This window comes from Podarcis filfolensis, assembly GCF_964270895.1.
Source record: "Podarcis filfolensis genome assembly, chromosome: 6".
NCBI lineage: Eukaryota > Metazoa > Chordata > Lepidosauria > Squamata > Lacertidae > Podarcis > Podarcis filfolensis.
In genome coordinates this window covers 78,528,411-78,542,657 of record NC_139609.1, presented here as the reverse complement: position 1 = coordinate 78,542,657, position 14,247 = coordinate 78,528,411, and the positions used below count along the sequence as shown (strand labels likewise).

Below are 14,247 nucleotides of genomic sequence, written 5' to 3'. Positions count from 1 at the left end.
TTTATCATAACAGCTAGAGACCACAGAAGTTCAATCCAACATCTTTTCAGATTTCATTAATTTTGTAGTGTTTCCGTAAATAGTCCTTAAATTTCTTCCAATCTTCTTCTGCCGACTCTTCTCCCTGGTCGCGGATTCTGCCGGTCATTTCTGCCAGTCCCATACAGTCAATCAACTTCATCTGCCATTCTTCCAGAGTGGGTAGATCTTGAGTCTTCCAGTGCTTTGCTATAAGTATTCTTGCTGCCGTTGTAGCATACATAAAAAAAGTTCTGTCCTTCCTTGGCACCAAATGGCCGACTATACCCAAGAGAAAAGCCTCTGGTTTTTTCAAGAAGGTATACTTAAATACCTTTTTCATTTCATTATAAATCATTTCCCAGAAAGCCTTAATCTTTGGGCACGTCCACCAAAGGTGAAAGAATGTACCTTCAACCTCCTTACATTTCCAGCATTTATTATCGGGCAAATGATATATTTTTGCAAGCTTGACTGGGGTCATGTACCACCTGTATATCATTTTCATAATATTCTCTCTTAAGGCATTACATGCCGTAAATTTCATACCTGTGGTCCATAACTGTTCCCAGTCAGCAAACATAATGTTGTGTCCAACATCTTGTGCCCATTTAATCATAGCTGACTTAACCGTTTCATCCTGTGTATTCCATTTCAGCAGCAAGTTATACATTTTTGACATAATTTTAGTTTTAGGTTCTAGCACTTCTGTTTCTAATTTAGATTTTTCCACCTGGAAGCCAATTTTCTTGTCCAAATTGTAAGCCTCCATTATCTGAAAATAATGGAGCCAGTCTCGCACTTTATTTTTTAGTTTCTCAAAGCTCTGCAATTTCAGTCTATCTCCTTCTTGTTCCAAAATTTCCCAATATTTTGGCCACTTGGCCTCCATATTGAGCTTTTTCTGGGCTTTCGCTTCCATTGGTGACAACCACCTTGGGGTCTTATTTTCCAGTAAATCCTTGTATCTGATCCAAACATTAAACAAAGATCTCCTAACAATATGATTTTTAAATGCTTTGTGAGCTTTAACCTTATCATACCACAAATATGCATGCCATCCAAAAACATTGTTAAAACCTTCTAAATCCAAAATGTCTGTGTTTTCAAGAAGCAGCCAGTCTTTCAACCAGCAGAATGCTGCTGATTCATAGTACAGTCTGAAGTCTGGCAGGGCAAAGCCGCCCCTTTCTTTTGCATCAGTTAAAATCTTATATTTTATCCTGGGCTTCTTGCCCTGCCAGACAAATTTAGAAATATCTTTCTGCCACTTCTTAAAACAGTCCATCTTGTCCACAATTTGTAATGTTTGAAACAAAAATAACATTTTAGGCAATACCTTCATCTTTATGGCTACTATTTGACCCATCAAGGAAAGCTTCAAATTTGACCATATTTCGAGATCTTTTTTCACTTCTGACCAGCATTTCTCATAATTATTTTTAAATAAGTTCCCATTTTTAGAAGTCATATTGATCCCCAGATATTTCACTTTCTTCACCACAGTCAGACCTGTTTCATTCTGAAATTTCTCTTTTTCAAACAATGTCAAATTTTTCTCTAAAACCTTAGTTTTGGTCTTGTTCAGTTTAAATCCTGCCACCTGACCAAATTCTTGAATTAATTCTAGAACTCTTTTGGTACTAGATTCTGGCTCCTGTAACGTCAAAACTAGGTCATCTGCAAATGCTCTCAATTTATACTGTTTGGCTCCGACCTGTATGCCTTTAACCAACCGGTCCCTTCTAATCATATTCAGCAAAACCTCCAGGACCGATATAAAAAGTAAAGGGGAAATTGGGCACCCTTGTCGTGTCCCTTTTTCAATCTTAAATTGCTCCGTAACTACATTATTTACAATTAATTTGGCCTTTTGTTCAGAATATATTGCACTTATATCATTTTCAAAACCTTGGCCTACCCCCATACCCTGTAAGTTCTTTTTCATAAAACTCCAAGAAATGTTGTCAAAGGCTTTCTCCGCGTCCACAAATATCAGAACAGCTTTAGTATTTATGTTCACATCTAACTTTTCCAAAATATCAATTACATTCCTCAAGTTGTCCGATATATGTCTTCCCGGCAAAAAGCCCGCTTGGTCCTTATGTATCTCTTCAATCAATACTCTTTTCAGTCTCTTGGCCAAAACCCAATGACAAATTTTCACCCACCAACTATTTATCATGCTCTATACCTGCAGAAATGCTTTGTGTATGTGCTACTCTCTCAGAAGGAGGTATGACAACATTCCTTCAAAAAAGAAAGTAATACTATTAGTATTTTACTGTGTACCTGGGGAATCCCCTACCCCCCACCCCACAAAGCATGCAGGAATTCCTACACTTCCTGTAGATGCCTGCTCTCACTGCCCTTTTGGTTACCATGGGGCCACCAAGTTTGCCAGTCAAAGAACTGATTGTGTGATAGTGTGGTATTCATGGTTTGTCATATGAACAGGTCTTAACAATCTAGTCCTACGACGTCATGTAAGTGCTTGTGGTGAGGTGTTTAATAAGTACAATATAATAGTGCAGCGTTGCAAAAGACATGCCAACACTATAGGAAAATTACAGCCTGCTGGATAATAATTTCCTGGTTAATTGTGACTGAAAGTTCAGTGAGAAAGTGTTTTGAATGGCTCAGTGTCCCCTTTTTTTATTCTGTCAGTGTTGAATTTACTTAATCAAATTGTTTTGAAAGCAAAACATACACCTGGAATGGTTTTGTCTAAACTGCAGTATGTATTGCATAGACTGGAAGTATCCTTAAGTTTGTCCTAAATGAAGGTTTCAATCTCAAACAGGCATAATTTTATGTAATTCATTCATAGGATTGTTATTCAGATTCTAAACATACTTGAAAGTAAGACTTTGACACAATCTACATGAAATGTCATGTCATGTCCCCTCATTATTTTACTGTCTTATATGCAGGGCCTGGGTTCCAGTAAATAATTGCTACCTCATGTCTAAAGAAATTCCTTTTTCCGTGAAAAAGACTAAAAGCATATTCAACAGTGCAATGCAAGAGATGGAGGTTTATGTGGAGAATATTCGCAGAAAGTTTGGAGTATTTAATTATGCACCTTTCCGGACACCATATACTCCCAACAACCAATACCAAATGTTGTTAGACACTTCAAATCCTGGTGCTGGAACTGCTAAGACTGACAAACAAGAGAAAATTAAACTTAACTTTGATATGACAGCATCACCCAAGATTTTAATGAGCAAACCAATGCTGAGTACCGGTACTGGGCGAAGGATTTCCTTAACAGACATGCCACGTTCCCCAATGAGTACAAATTCATCTGTTCATACGGGATCTGATGTTGAACAGGATGCAGAGAAAAAGGCAACCTCCAGTCACTTTAGCGCAAGTGAAGAGTCCATGGACTTTATTGATAAGAATACAGGTAAGGAGGGCAGGGGAAAAAAGATGCTTCTTCAATGGCTATATTCAAACTTTATCATCATGCAGAACAAGGAAGGTCAGAAAACTGGAAGGAAATAATCTGGTGTTCATTATCAAAATACTTGTAGGAGGTATTGTTGGACTCAGGTGCAGCTCTGCTCCTAAGCATCTGCACAGCTACCTTGGGAATAATTAAAAGATTGGGTCAGAGCCAGGAAGGTTGTTGCCCATGCTAATTGCAGAGGATTTGTGTTAACTTCAAGGTGGGTCAAAGGCACCTGGGAAGAGTATCATTTAGGGAAGAATCCAGAGCAATTGTTCAACAAAGGATGTCAGGTCAGACTGGCATTGCACTGGAGAACTAAGAACCAGGGAGGTGGGGCATGATCTGAGCATCTGGATCAGCAGGAACAGGTAGAAATATGTTTCTGATACTTCAGTGTGTTGATGGGATGAAAAGAAGGATGCGTTTTTTGGTCCAGAGGGTCAGGTTTTCATACTACCTTCTCTAGGTGCAATGGGGAATATGATGTCTTGGTGTCTCCTTGGATAGGAGCTATTGTTTAAAGTTACTGGAAGTGTCATTGCAAGGAACACATCAGTGGGACTGCGTAACTTTGGGAGGGGGTGTCTGCCCCAGTATCAGCAGTGGTTTGCAAGGAAGGCACCTACAATTCACAGAATACTGAATTTTGAAAGGTAGTGCAGAGTGACAAGTTAGGGACTAGAATACAAAGACCATTTTGCCATGGTGTTCTTTTATTTTTAGCCAGCTTTTAAAAATCTCTTCTAGAATTTAGCTTTACATGCTTACCATTAAGAGGCAAGGAAGCAACAATATCTAGCACTGTAAGCTAAAAAAAATGCAAAAATAGATCGTGTATAACACAAGTTGTTTACAGACTCTTCATACAGACCCAGGGCTTTTTATGTGTAGTGTCAGCACAGTACTTTACAAAAAAGCTGTATTAGATCCAATATTGGTATCCTAATTTGTTCATTCATGAATGTCTTCTCTCTTCATTAGGCATGGCTGAATTTTCTATTTGTTATGTTAATAACATCAGGAAGTTTTCTTAACATTTACTATTGTGCTAGGCTCTTGCATATTTGCTTAATTCTTTGCAAGAGTGACTGCTTTCCATTTTTAAAATATTACACAACTTCTTTTCATTTGAACATATAATATGAAGAATCTTGCTCTGCATTTAAAATTTGAATTGGAGGAGAATCAGATAATTTTTGAAGTTTATGATCATCTTCCTTTTTGGAATGTAGACCAAGTACCCAGTAATCTCTAATCTGCTGCCACCACCTACCAAGTTACAGAGAGCAATAGGAATCTTCCTTTATTTGCTTAATTGTGCACACCAAAGTAAGCCTAAGGGGGAAATGTATTATTTCTAGAATCGACCTAGACCAGAACACATAGATAAATTTAAGAACCAGTAAACTTTATAAAATAAACAAGAAAAAATAGTTACTTAGTTATGAATAACATGTATTACTTCTAAGTCCCTTTTTCAACATCTACCCTAACTGCCAGCCTTTCACCTATGCCTTTCCTCTCTGATCTTACCTGCTCACCATATTCTCTTTACTGTCCTTTCTCAGAACTCCTTCACTTGTAACTCGGATTCCTATCACTCATCTTTCCACTCATTACTCTATTACAGAAACACTCTGAACTTGAGATCTTTACCTGGGGAGCAAATTATCTTGGACTTGGTATTGTGCAGTGTATCGGTGGCATGCATTTTCAAACATAAGGGCACGCCTGGCTTTTAATTTGATTCATATATTAGGTATACTATGATGCACTGGACAAAATGGAATTTTGAGCCTGAATGTGCCATTATTTGTTCTGGTAATGAAATCCGGGTTCTGGAAAGGCATATTTTAGGCAGCAGTCCAAACCTCCGTAACTCTAGGATGAGGAGGCATCCCTCTACTTGCTTCTGCTGGCTCAACCAGTCTCCTGATAGAGGGACACATGTGCTATTCTTGCCACCAACAGGGGTTGGACCTGATCTGTTGCCCTCCCCACCTTCTGCCACCATTGTAAGTGGGTGGGTTGCAGATACGTTGGAACTTCCAGAGAGCTGCAGCAGCAGGTTTGGATTGCAGTCTTAATGCTTTAAAATAGTCTCTTGCTCTGTGTTTGTGAGGTTTATGAAGGAAATTTGGGTTTGCCTCCAATTTTCAAGTTCCACGGACATTCAGTTCCCACTAACTCATCCTCACTATTTCATATAAAGGCAAGAAAACTGGTGCAGATATTTCTATTGATGTGTATTCAGGACTGTGACCTGAAAGAATACAAACTTGGACCTGCAACACATTGCACAATTTTGTCCTTCCACATAAAAGAAGCTCCTGCTCGGGTTCCAGCCAGCCATTCTCTCCAAACAAGGCATTTCTCCCTTCTCTCCCAGCCCATTGTTCCATTTTTCTTTTTCAGATGTCATTCTTTATTCTATAAGTACTAAGCATGCTCAGTCCTCATTGGACTATTCATTTTGTTGCCACTTTAGTTTGCGCTTTTTTTAAAAAAATACTTCTTCAGACCATGGCATTCTTCCAAGCATGCTGATATCTCCTTGTTTCTCTGTGACCCTGTTTTGGCTACAGTCTTGTTGCTATTCTCCACCTGAGTTTGCTATTAGAAGAAGTGATGACATGAAGCATCTTAAATTTGAAGGCTAAATAGTATAATGAAAGATTTCTCTGCTTTGCAAATATTAGTCTAGGGTTCTTTGGCTTAACTTGCTGGCAAAGGAGCATGTTAGAATTTGATAAATACTTGTTTGCAAGACATTCAATTTAAACTATCTTAATAAGTAAGTAAGTAAGCAAGCAGGCAAGCAAGCAAGCAAGCTGTAAAGCCTGTAGAGAAGCTCAGTCATGTTTCAAAATAGTTCATTTTGATTTAGCAAGTTGGAACAGTGTCTTGAGAATGGTATGGTATAGGAAATCCACATACAGGTGAAATTTACCAGAATCTAAGGTGAGCAGAGATAAATGGGGAAGTAGTCCTAAAACTGGGTATTTCCTTTCCAAAGTGAAAGCTGGTAAGTTGATGGTATCTGAAAGCATTCCTAACTAATTAGTTATCTATGTTAATCAACACATCATTGGTATAATTAATCTTCTTACTTGACATAATAAAAGAGAATTTTACTCTCAGTTGAAATTGTTTAAATAAATTCACAATTCTTGCACTCTTTTTATTCCAGTGCAGCTACTTAATAAGGGCCCTCATATTTTCCAATGCTTATGCTGTGGAAGGATTAGGGATGAATCAAGCAGCCTCCTGCTTTCCTGTTTCATTTCATTTTCACTGGCACTCCTGTCCTGTCCTACTGACTTTTCTGAAAGAACATGCAAAGTCTGCATTTAATTAGTACACATTTTGTATAAAATAAACATTTTTCAGTGTATTTTCTCATAAAATGTATTTTTAATGTAAAATACTGATTTTTTGTGCTCTTTGCACACCTAATCTGCAATGCAAAATCCAGTAAGTGCAAACCACAACCGGGGTGGGGGGTGGGTTCCTGTTCAAAGCAAAAATGCTACAAATCCCACAGAGTGGACCCAAGACCTTGGTCATACTTGAATAAGGGGTTTCAGTCATATTTTGAAATGGCAGTTATGTCAATTGTCTACTTTTGTTAGCTTCTCCAGCACCAACAAGGACAGGCCAAGCAGGGAGCTTATCTGGCAGCCCCAAACCTTTCTCTCCTCAAGTCTCAATGCCTGCTAAACAGGAAAGAACATCCACTCCAGGAAGCATTCTGAATCTTAATCTTGGTGAGTTATTGTCAGTACCAACTTTCATTTTATCAATGCTATTTGCTATATGAGAAGTTTCAAGGTGATTCTATGAGTGCAGAATCATAAATGTGGACAGGTACACTTTCTGTTTCCCAACTGAAGCAATTTCATTCAATTGAAGGATATTTTAAATGCTTTAAAAATATCTGGGAAAATACATAGTTAAGCAGATACAGGATTCTGAGAACTAAATGATATTTGCTTACCTGCTCTACTACCAGAAACCATAGTTCCTTATTCTTGTATAAAACTAAATATTTCTGACAAAATCCTCTGGTCCTTGGATACCAGTGGTTTTCCCAATCAGCCTCACTTCAGAAAAGCCCCCTGGCATATTTGGGCAATTTGTATAATTTTGATGGATAGGTTTTGTGAGAGCCCTGACTAGGGCTTGACAAAGCATTATGCTAAGTATGCGACAGTATAAGGTTTTCACATCAGCATAATCAAGGATCAGAGCTGGACTCTTAATTCTCACTCAGTACAGCTTTGATTATAGAAGGAGTTTATACTCAATTGTACTCCTTGACTGCAAACCTTCACATCAACTTCAGTGAAAATTAAATCTGAAATTGAAATTCTGTGAAATTTAAGCAGCCTAATTGTTTCTGGGATTGCAGACATGCTTCCAAATAGTCGTTCAGCATTTATTTTGAAATGTTGTAATATATGTTGTAAATATTACCAAGTATTAATACTGAATGTGGACTGATTGAATTAGGTTTTTTCCTTGACATAAACAATTTCTGTTTAAGCTGTGTTACGTAATGAAAACACTTTTATTTAATATTCTAGATCGTAGTAAAGCTGAGATGGATCTGAAAGAGTTGAGTGAATCAGTCCAGCAGCAATCCACACCTGCGCCACTGATTTCCCCAAAGCGGCAAATTCGCAGCAGGTTCCAGCTTAATCTTGACAAGACAATAGAGAGCTGTAAAGCACAGTTAGGTATGCACATGGTAATATCAAATTTGCATTGAAGGCATTAGAGTTGAAACATTGTTCATTTTAACATAAATGGGGGAAAATCTTAAATATGGTGTGTTGTCCATTGTGCAGAGAGTTTGGCTTGCATCTTAGCAAACCAGGGTTCAAATCTTCTTTATTTGGGGAGGCAAATGAACCTTGCTTGCAAAACTAATACTTGAACAACCTACTTCACAGAATTATTATAAGTATGGTATAGAATTAGTCTGTTACAATGTATGTGTGCTCATTATTTTATATCTATGGCTTAATTCTTAAGTTTTATAAGCCTCAATAATTGTAAAGACGTGTGTGGTAGAAATATATGAATAAATAAATAGTCTTCTTTTATTCTTAGGGATCAATGAAATATCTGAAGATGTTGCAGTAGAACATAGCGACTCAGAGGACTCTGAAAAGTCAGATTCTAGTGATAGTGAATATATCAGTGATGATGAACAGAAATCCAAGAACGATCAGGAAGAAGAAGAAAAAGAAGGTGCAAGAAGTGACAAAGAATCTTTGGCCATGAAAAAAAAAACAAAACCACCAACGCCAACTGAAGAAAAAGAAGAAATTAAAAGTACAGTCTCAGAAGTGGAGAAAACAGATACCCCTGTCAAAGAAAAGGCAAATGTAGACTCTGATAAAGAAGTTTCTGAAAAGGGGAAAAGTTTGTCACATCCTACGAAAGAGAAGTTGAAAGGTAAAGATGAGACTGACTCGCCAACAGTACATCTTGGTCTGGACTCTGACTCAGAAAGTGAACTTGTTATTGACCTAGGTGAAGATCAGTGTGGGCGTGAGGGACGCAAAAATAAAAAAGAACCCAAGGAATCTCCTCCTAAGCAAGAAGGTAAAAAAATATACTTTTTTTTGTTATGCGTATTGGCAATCTAAGATTAAGCACTTTGCTGTCTGTGGTGTTCAGTCCCAGAAATCCTGATACCTTATGTGGTGTGTGTGTGTGTGTGTGAACGTGTGCTTCTAGAATGGGGTGGAAATAATTTTATTTTCCTTAAAAATCTAACTGCAGCTATTTTGAGGATTACTTCTCAAATAATATTTGCTCAATGTTGTCAAACATGCACATATAGATATCGATTTTGAAACCTTTATTGCACAAGGTTCAAATGCTGTCTTTGTATTTTCTCACTGTTTGAGCATTGAGGAAATACCGTATTTTTCGCCCTATAGGACACACTTTTCCCCCTCCAAAAATGAAGGGGAAATGTGTGTGCGTCCTATGGGGCGAATGCAGGCTTTCGCTGAAGCCCAGAGAGCGAGAGGGGTCGGTGCGCACCGGCCCCTCTTGCTCTCCAGGCTTCAGGAAGCTATCCCCCCAGCCCGGCAAGCTCCCAGAGCGATGGCGAACGTGCGCGCAGCTTCGCCATCGCTCTCCAACCTGTTCTGGGGTCTGGGGAAGCTCCGGCTTCCCCCGCCCGCAGCCTCGCAAGCTCCGGGAGCGATGGCGAAAGTGCGCTCACCTTCGCCAGCGCTCTCCGACCTGCTCTGGGGGCTGGGGGCGGGGGAAGCTCCGGGAGCCCCCGTGCCTGGGGGGGGGGAAATAATTTTTTTCCCTTTATTCCCCCCCCCCCCCCAAAAAAAATCTAGGTGCGTCCTATGGGCCGGTGCGTCCTATAGGGCGAAAAATACGGTACTTGTGCTTACAGTAAAAACAGAAAGGGATCAAAGGACCACAAAGCCCCACTGTAGGACCATTAACAAATCAGCTTCTAACCCATGAATATAGCTCATGCATTCCACAAGGTGCCAGAAATAGAGGCCTGCAAAGCGAATTGTTTGAATATTTTAAAATAATCAAAGTAGACTGTTTCAGTTGCATGCACAGACATGTGATGAGTGCTGCTGAAATGAATAGGGCTAGGGATGCACAACTGAGTCCTAAACTGCAGCCCAGGAAGCAGGGCTGCTAGGGGCAGTTCACGCAGCCGCAAATGGGAAATGGGTGTGCATAGTGGGGAAGCAGCCCACCCCCATGTGCCACTGTATGCACTGTGTGTACTTTGAATATACCTGAAGTCATCCCACTGTGCTGTACAGAGCCAGGTGGCCTGTGCCCCTGTAGTGTGCTTCTACAACTGCGGGGGGGGGGGCAAGGGTGAGGAAGGAGAGATGAAGGAATCACCCTGCTGAAAAAAGCAAGGCATTAGTATACAGTGGTACCTCCGCTTGCGGACGGGATCCGTTCCAGAGGTCCGGTCGGATCCCAAGGTTTCCGCAACCTGAGGACCACTTCTGTGCATGCGTGCGCAGCGAAACCCGGTAAAATACTTCTGGGTTTGCCGCACGCATCCCGAAATTTACGTAACCAGAGGATTATGTAAATGGAGGTTCAACTGTATCTTCCAAAAATGTATCTTTGCTACAGTGGCTTGAAAACATGCAGCTGTACTATAGATTGCACTAGCTTTTGTCATTATGTACAGAGTATTAGTATCTTGTCACTCTTCAGATGTTGGACTCCCATAAGCCCCTACCAGTCTGGCCAATGGTCTTGGATGATGGGAGTTTGAGTTCAACAACATCTGGAGGGACCATTGGTTCCCAATCCATGATCTGTATTCTGCAATGCTCAGACAAGGCAGATGGTAGATAGAAAGGTTAGAAACACTTCAAGAAGGGGTTTTTTTTTTTGAGATTATTTCAAACCTTTCGGTATTTAATGTGAGAGAGGGAGAGTTGAATTTGTGTCACTGTTGCTGGTGTTATTTGTAAGCGAATTCTGTGTTTTGTTCTATAGTTTCTGAGTTTTATTTAATTTTTGGTTTGGACTGCATATATTACAATTAGTTTAAATAAACAAATGAATACATTCTTACTTAAATTTCATCTTCCCTGGCTTTCGGCAGCACGTATATGACTTGTGTTCTTTATACAGTGGTACCTTGTCTAGTGTCCGCCTCGTCGCACACCCGTTCCGTCAAACGTCCACAGCAAACCCGGAAGTACTGGAATGGGTTACTTACGGGTTCGCTGCTCGCGCATGTGCAGAAGCACAAACTACTCCGTGCACGTGCACAGACGCGGTGCTTTGTCCAGCATCCTTTTCAGCCCGCGACTGGGGCTCCGGAACGGATCCCGGTCGCAAAACGAGGTACTACTGTAGTAGTATCCAATCACCAGGGAACGTGTGATCATGAGAGTCTTGAAATCTTGGTGTGTCTGCTGCCTATAGTAGCAAATTCCTGAAACTTCTGCTGAGAATGCAATAATTAAGGGTGGTTTTATAATCTGAATGAAGACGTTTCAAAACCTAATATATGTCAGTGTAAAACAAGGATAAATAGTAGCTCTGAGGCATCATCTATATGATGTGAGGGACTAAAAATAGTTCCAGAGTAGATGATGGAAGGGTCAAAATGAAAGTTTAGAGGCTCCTAGAGTGACAAACATATACCCCACAGAACTTGGTTTACTTTCTTTTACTTCATCACATTTTCTCTGCAGGCAAAAAGATGGCATTTGTAGGTCTGTGATGTGTAAATTGCTTTTGAAAGTCGGCTGGCAATGAACAATGCAACTTTCACCCACTGAAAAATAATTATGTGCATCGATATCTGTTGTACTATGTTCCTCACAGTAGTTTTGTTTTGTATTACCTGAATTGTCAGTAAAAAACATCATGTTTTTTTTCTACCCACTTAGCTGCAGCTAAAACCCCACCTTCTTCAACAGTAAGTAGTCAGCCTCCAGCTGAAACTCAGGTGCTTACTCGATCCGCATCCCAGACTCCTCCAGCTGGTGTCACAGCTACAACAAGCACTACTTCTGCTGCCAGCACTCCAGCTGCAGCCACCGGGAGCCCAGTGAAGAAGCAGAGGCCGCTTCTACCAAAGGAAACTGCCCCAGCAGTCCAACGGGTTGTATGGAATTCTTCAAACAAATTTCAGACTTCTTCTCAGAAATGGCATATGCAGAAGGTGCAAAGGCAACAGCAGCAGCAACAGAGTCAGCAGCAGCAACCTCAGTCCTCCCAAGGAACAAGATATCAGACAAGACAGGCCGTGAAAGGTATGTATCACCTTTCCCATTTTGTTTTCACTGCTGTATTTTTGCTGTGGTCATTGTGCTCAAGTACTTCAAACTATTCTTCCATAAATTTGTCCTGTAAAGATATGAAAATGCAAAACTGCTACACCAGTGTGGTCCTTAAGTGTACAGTGGTACCTCGGAAGTCCATTCAACTTCCAAAATGTTCGGAAACCAAGGCGCAGCTTCCAATTGGCTGCAGGAAGCTCCTGCAGCCAATCAGAAGCTGTGGAAGCCGCACCAGACATTCGGGTTCCAAAGAAACCACTTCCGGGTTTGTGGCGTTTGGGAGCCAAGGCATTTGGGAGCCAAGGTACAACAGTACTTAGAATAATTTGTTTATCTCTAGCATTTTAGTTGGAATGTGAACTGCAATATCAATATCAGTATCAATATGGAGATGCACAATATACCCTATTTTTCCCTCTATAACATGCAGATTTTTTCTCCTAAAAAGTAAGGGGAAATGTCTGTGCGTGTTATTGAGCGAATGTGTGGTCCCTGGAGCTGACAGGCGCGAGTGAAGGCAAAAATCAGGCAAATATCAAATCGTCCGGAGAAGGGAAGCCTTGAAAAGAGGAAGCTGCTGCTTTCCTGCATTCTGCCTCAGGGTCTTACTGCTCACCCGCTTCTGTTTCCTTACTGTGTTTGCTCAAACGGAACAAAGAGCAGAGAAAACCCCTCCCCTCCAGGCAAGCAGAGGGGAAAGCAGAGCGTCCTTCCTTCTAATTCCTCTCCGTGCGTCTAGGGACTCGCAGGCAACATGCAGGTGGGGGGGGGGAGAGAGAGAGCTGGCTGGCTTGGGTGGGTGGGTGGGGGGAACTTTTGCCTTCCTTCCTCCCTCCGGTAAAACCCCTCTCCTGCATTCTTAGCCAGCTGCTTCTCCGCACACCCCTCTCAGTGCTCCTTGTCCCTTCTATGTTTTTCCTTCCCTCCCCACTTAAAACGTGGTTCCTATCATGGATCCACATGGATCCTCAGGATCTTTGCATTGAGTCACCCCAAATTCACCATCAGATCACATAGCAATGATCTGATTCAAAAACAGGGCTGCAATGGTGCAAAAACGTGGTTACAAAGCATGGATCCACATGGATCCTCAGGATCTTTGCATTGGGCTACCCCAAATTCACCATCAGATCACATAGCAATGATCTGATGCAAAAACAGGGCTGCAATGGTGCAAAAACGTGGTTACAAAGCATGGATCCACATGGATCCTCAGGATCTTTGCATTGGGCTACCCCAAACTCACCGTCAAATCACATGTCTGTGGCCGCAGCATGAAGCACAAAAATGATACATCCACTGTTTCATTCAGAATTTTTTTTTCTTGTTTTCCTCCTCTAAAAACTATGTGCGTGTTATGGTCAGGTGCGTGTTATCGAGCGAAAAATATGGTAGGTTGTATCTAATGCTGTCTGTGCTTGAGTCCCTTCCTCTATAAGCCCCCACATACTTAAAATCTGCTCTGGAGAGTTAGCAAACCCTCCCGTGCAAATTGTTTGTGTGGCTGGGTACTAGGGCATGGCTGCAATGAAGAGGTGAGGAAAATGAAGTCCCATTGTGCAATGTTAGATTCCATCATATAATTTTGATTGGTTATAAAGTGTCCTTAAAGAACATGTTGATCCCTTTTTATGTGATGACAGAAGGTTTTTTATTTTCTGTGAAACATGGTTATGAAAATGAAGAGTGCCAACCTTTTAAGAGGATAGCTCCAAGTAATTTCTAGATTTCTTATTTTCCAAAAATGGGGAAACAGCCATTATTATTATTGTCCAAGAAGTTCTTAATCTAATTAATTCTGAAATTTAATTTGCACCTAACAGATACTAATCTAATTAAATCTTCCCAATATCTTTAGACAGATGCAATCTGTAGATTTTGGGGTGTCAACCTAATTTGCAGACCCCCCCTTCCTCCCTGCCCCATTTTGCTTAATATCATACTGGAACA

General features: G+C 40.6%; 1 protein-coding gene and 1 long non-coding RNA gene across 30 annotated transcripts in view; one reads left to right on the top strand and one right to left on the bottom strand.

The window, feature by feature from the left end:
- Positions 1 to 14,247, top strand: part of ZMYND8 (zinc finger MYND-type containing 8) — an 85,850-nt gene that overhangs the window by 58,640 nt on the left and 12,963 nt on the right. For 27 of the 29 annotated variants that reach the window (XR_014549158.1, XR_014549159.1, XR_014549160.1 and 24 more), the window contains 5 exons: positions 2,952 to 3,433; positions 7,111 to 7,245; positions 8,065 to 8,217; positions 8,594 to 9,091; positions 11,905 to 12,270. Coding sequence is in view for 23 of the 29 variants with exons in the window: in XM_083618402.1 (XP_083474528.1) it covers positions 2,952 to 3,433; positions 7,111 to 7,245; positions 8,065 to 8,217; positions 8,594 to 9,091; positions 11,905 to 12,270 (1,634 nt within the window). In the remaining 6 variants the exon portion in view is untranslated. Of the gene's footprint in view, positions 1 to 2,951; positions 3,434 to 7,110; positions 7,246 to 8,064; positions 8,218 to 8,593; positions 9,092 to 11,904; positions 12,271 to 14,247 lie in introns of those variants that run through there. The other 2 variants (XR_014549162.1, XR_014549163.1) reach the window with 1 other exon arrangement.
- On the bottom strand, positions 2,808 to 7,098 carry LOC310764932. The gene is made up of 2 exons (XR_014549370.1): positions 6,536 to 7,098; positions 2,808 to 6,484 (listed from the first exon to the last, which is right to left on the bottom strand). It is a non-coding gene; the product is annotated as an uncharacterized lncRNA (long non-coding RNA).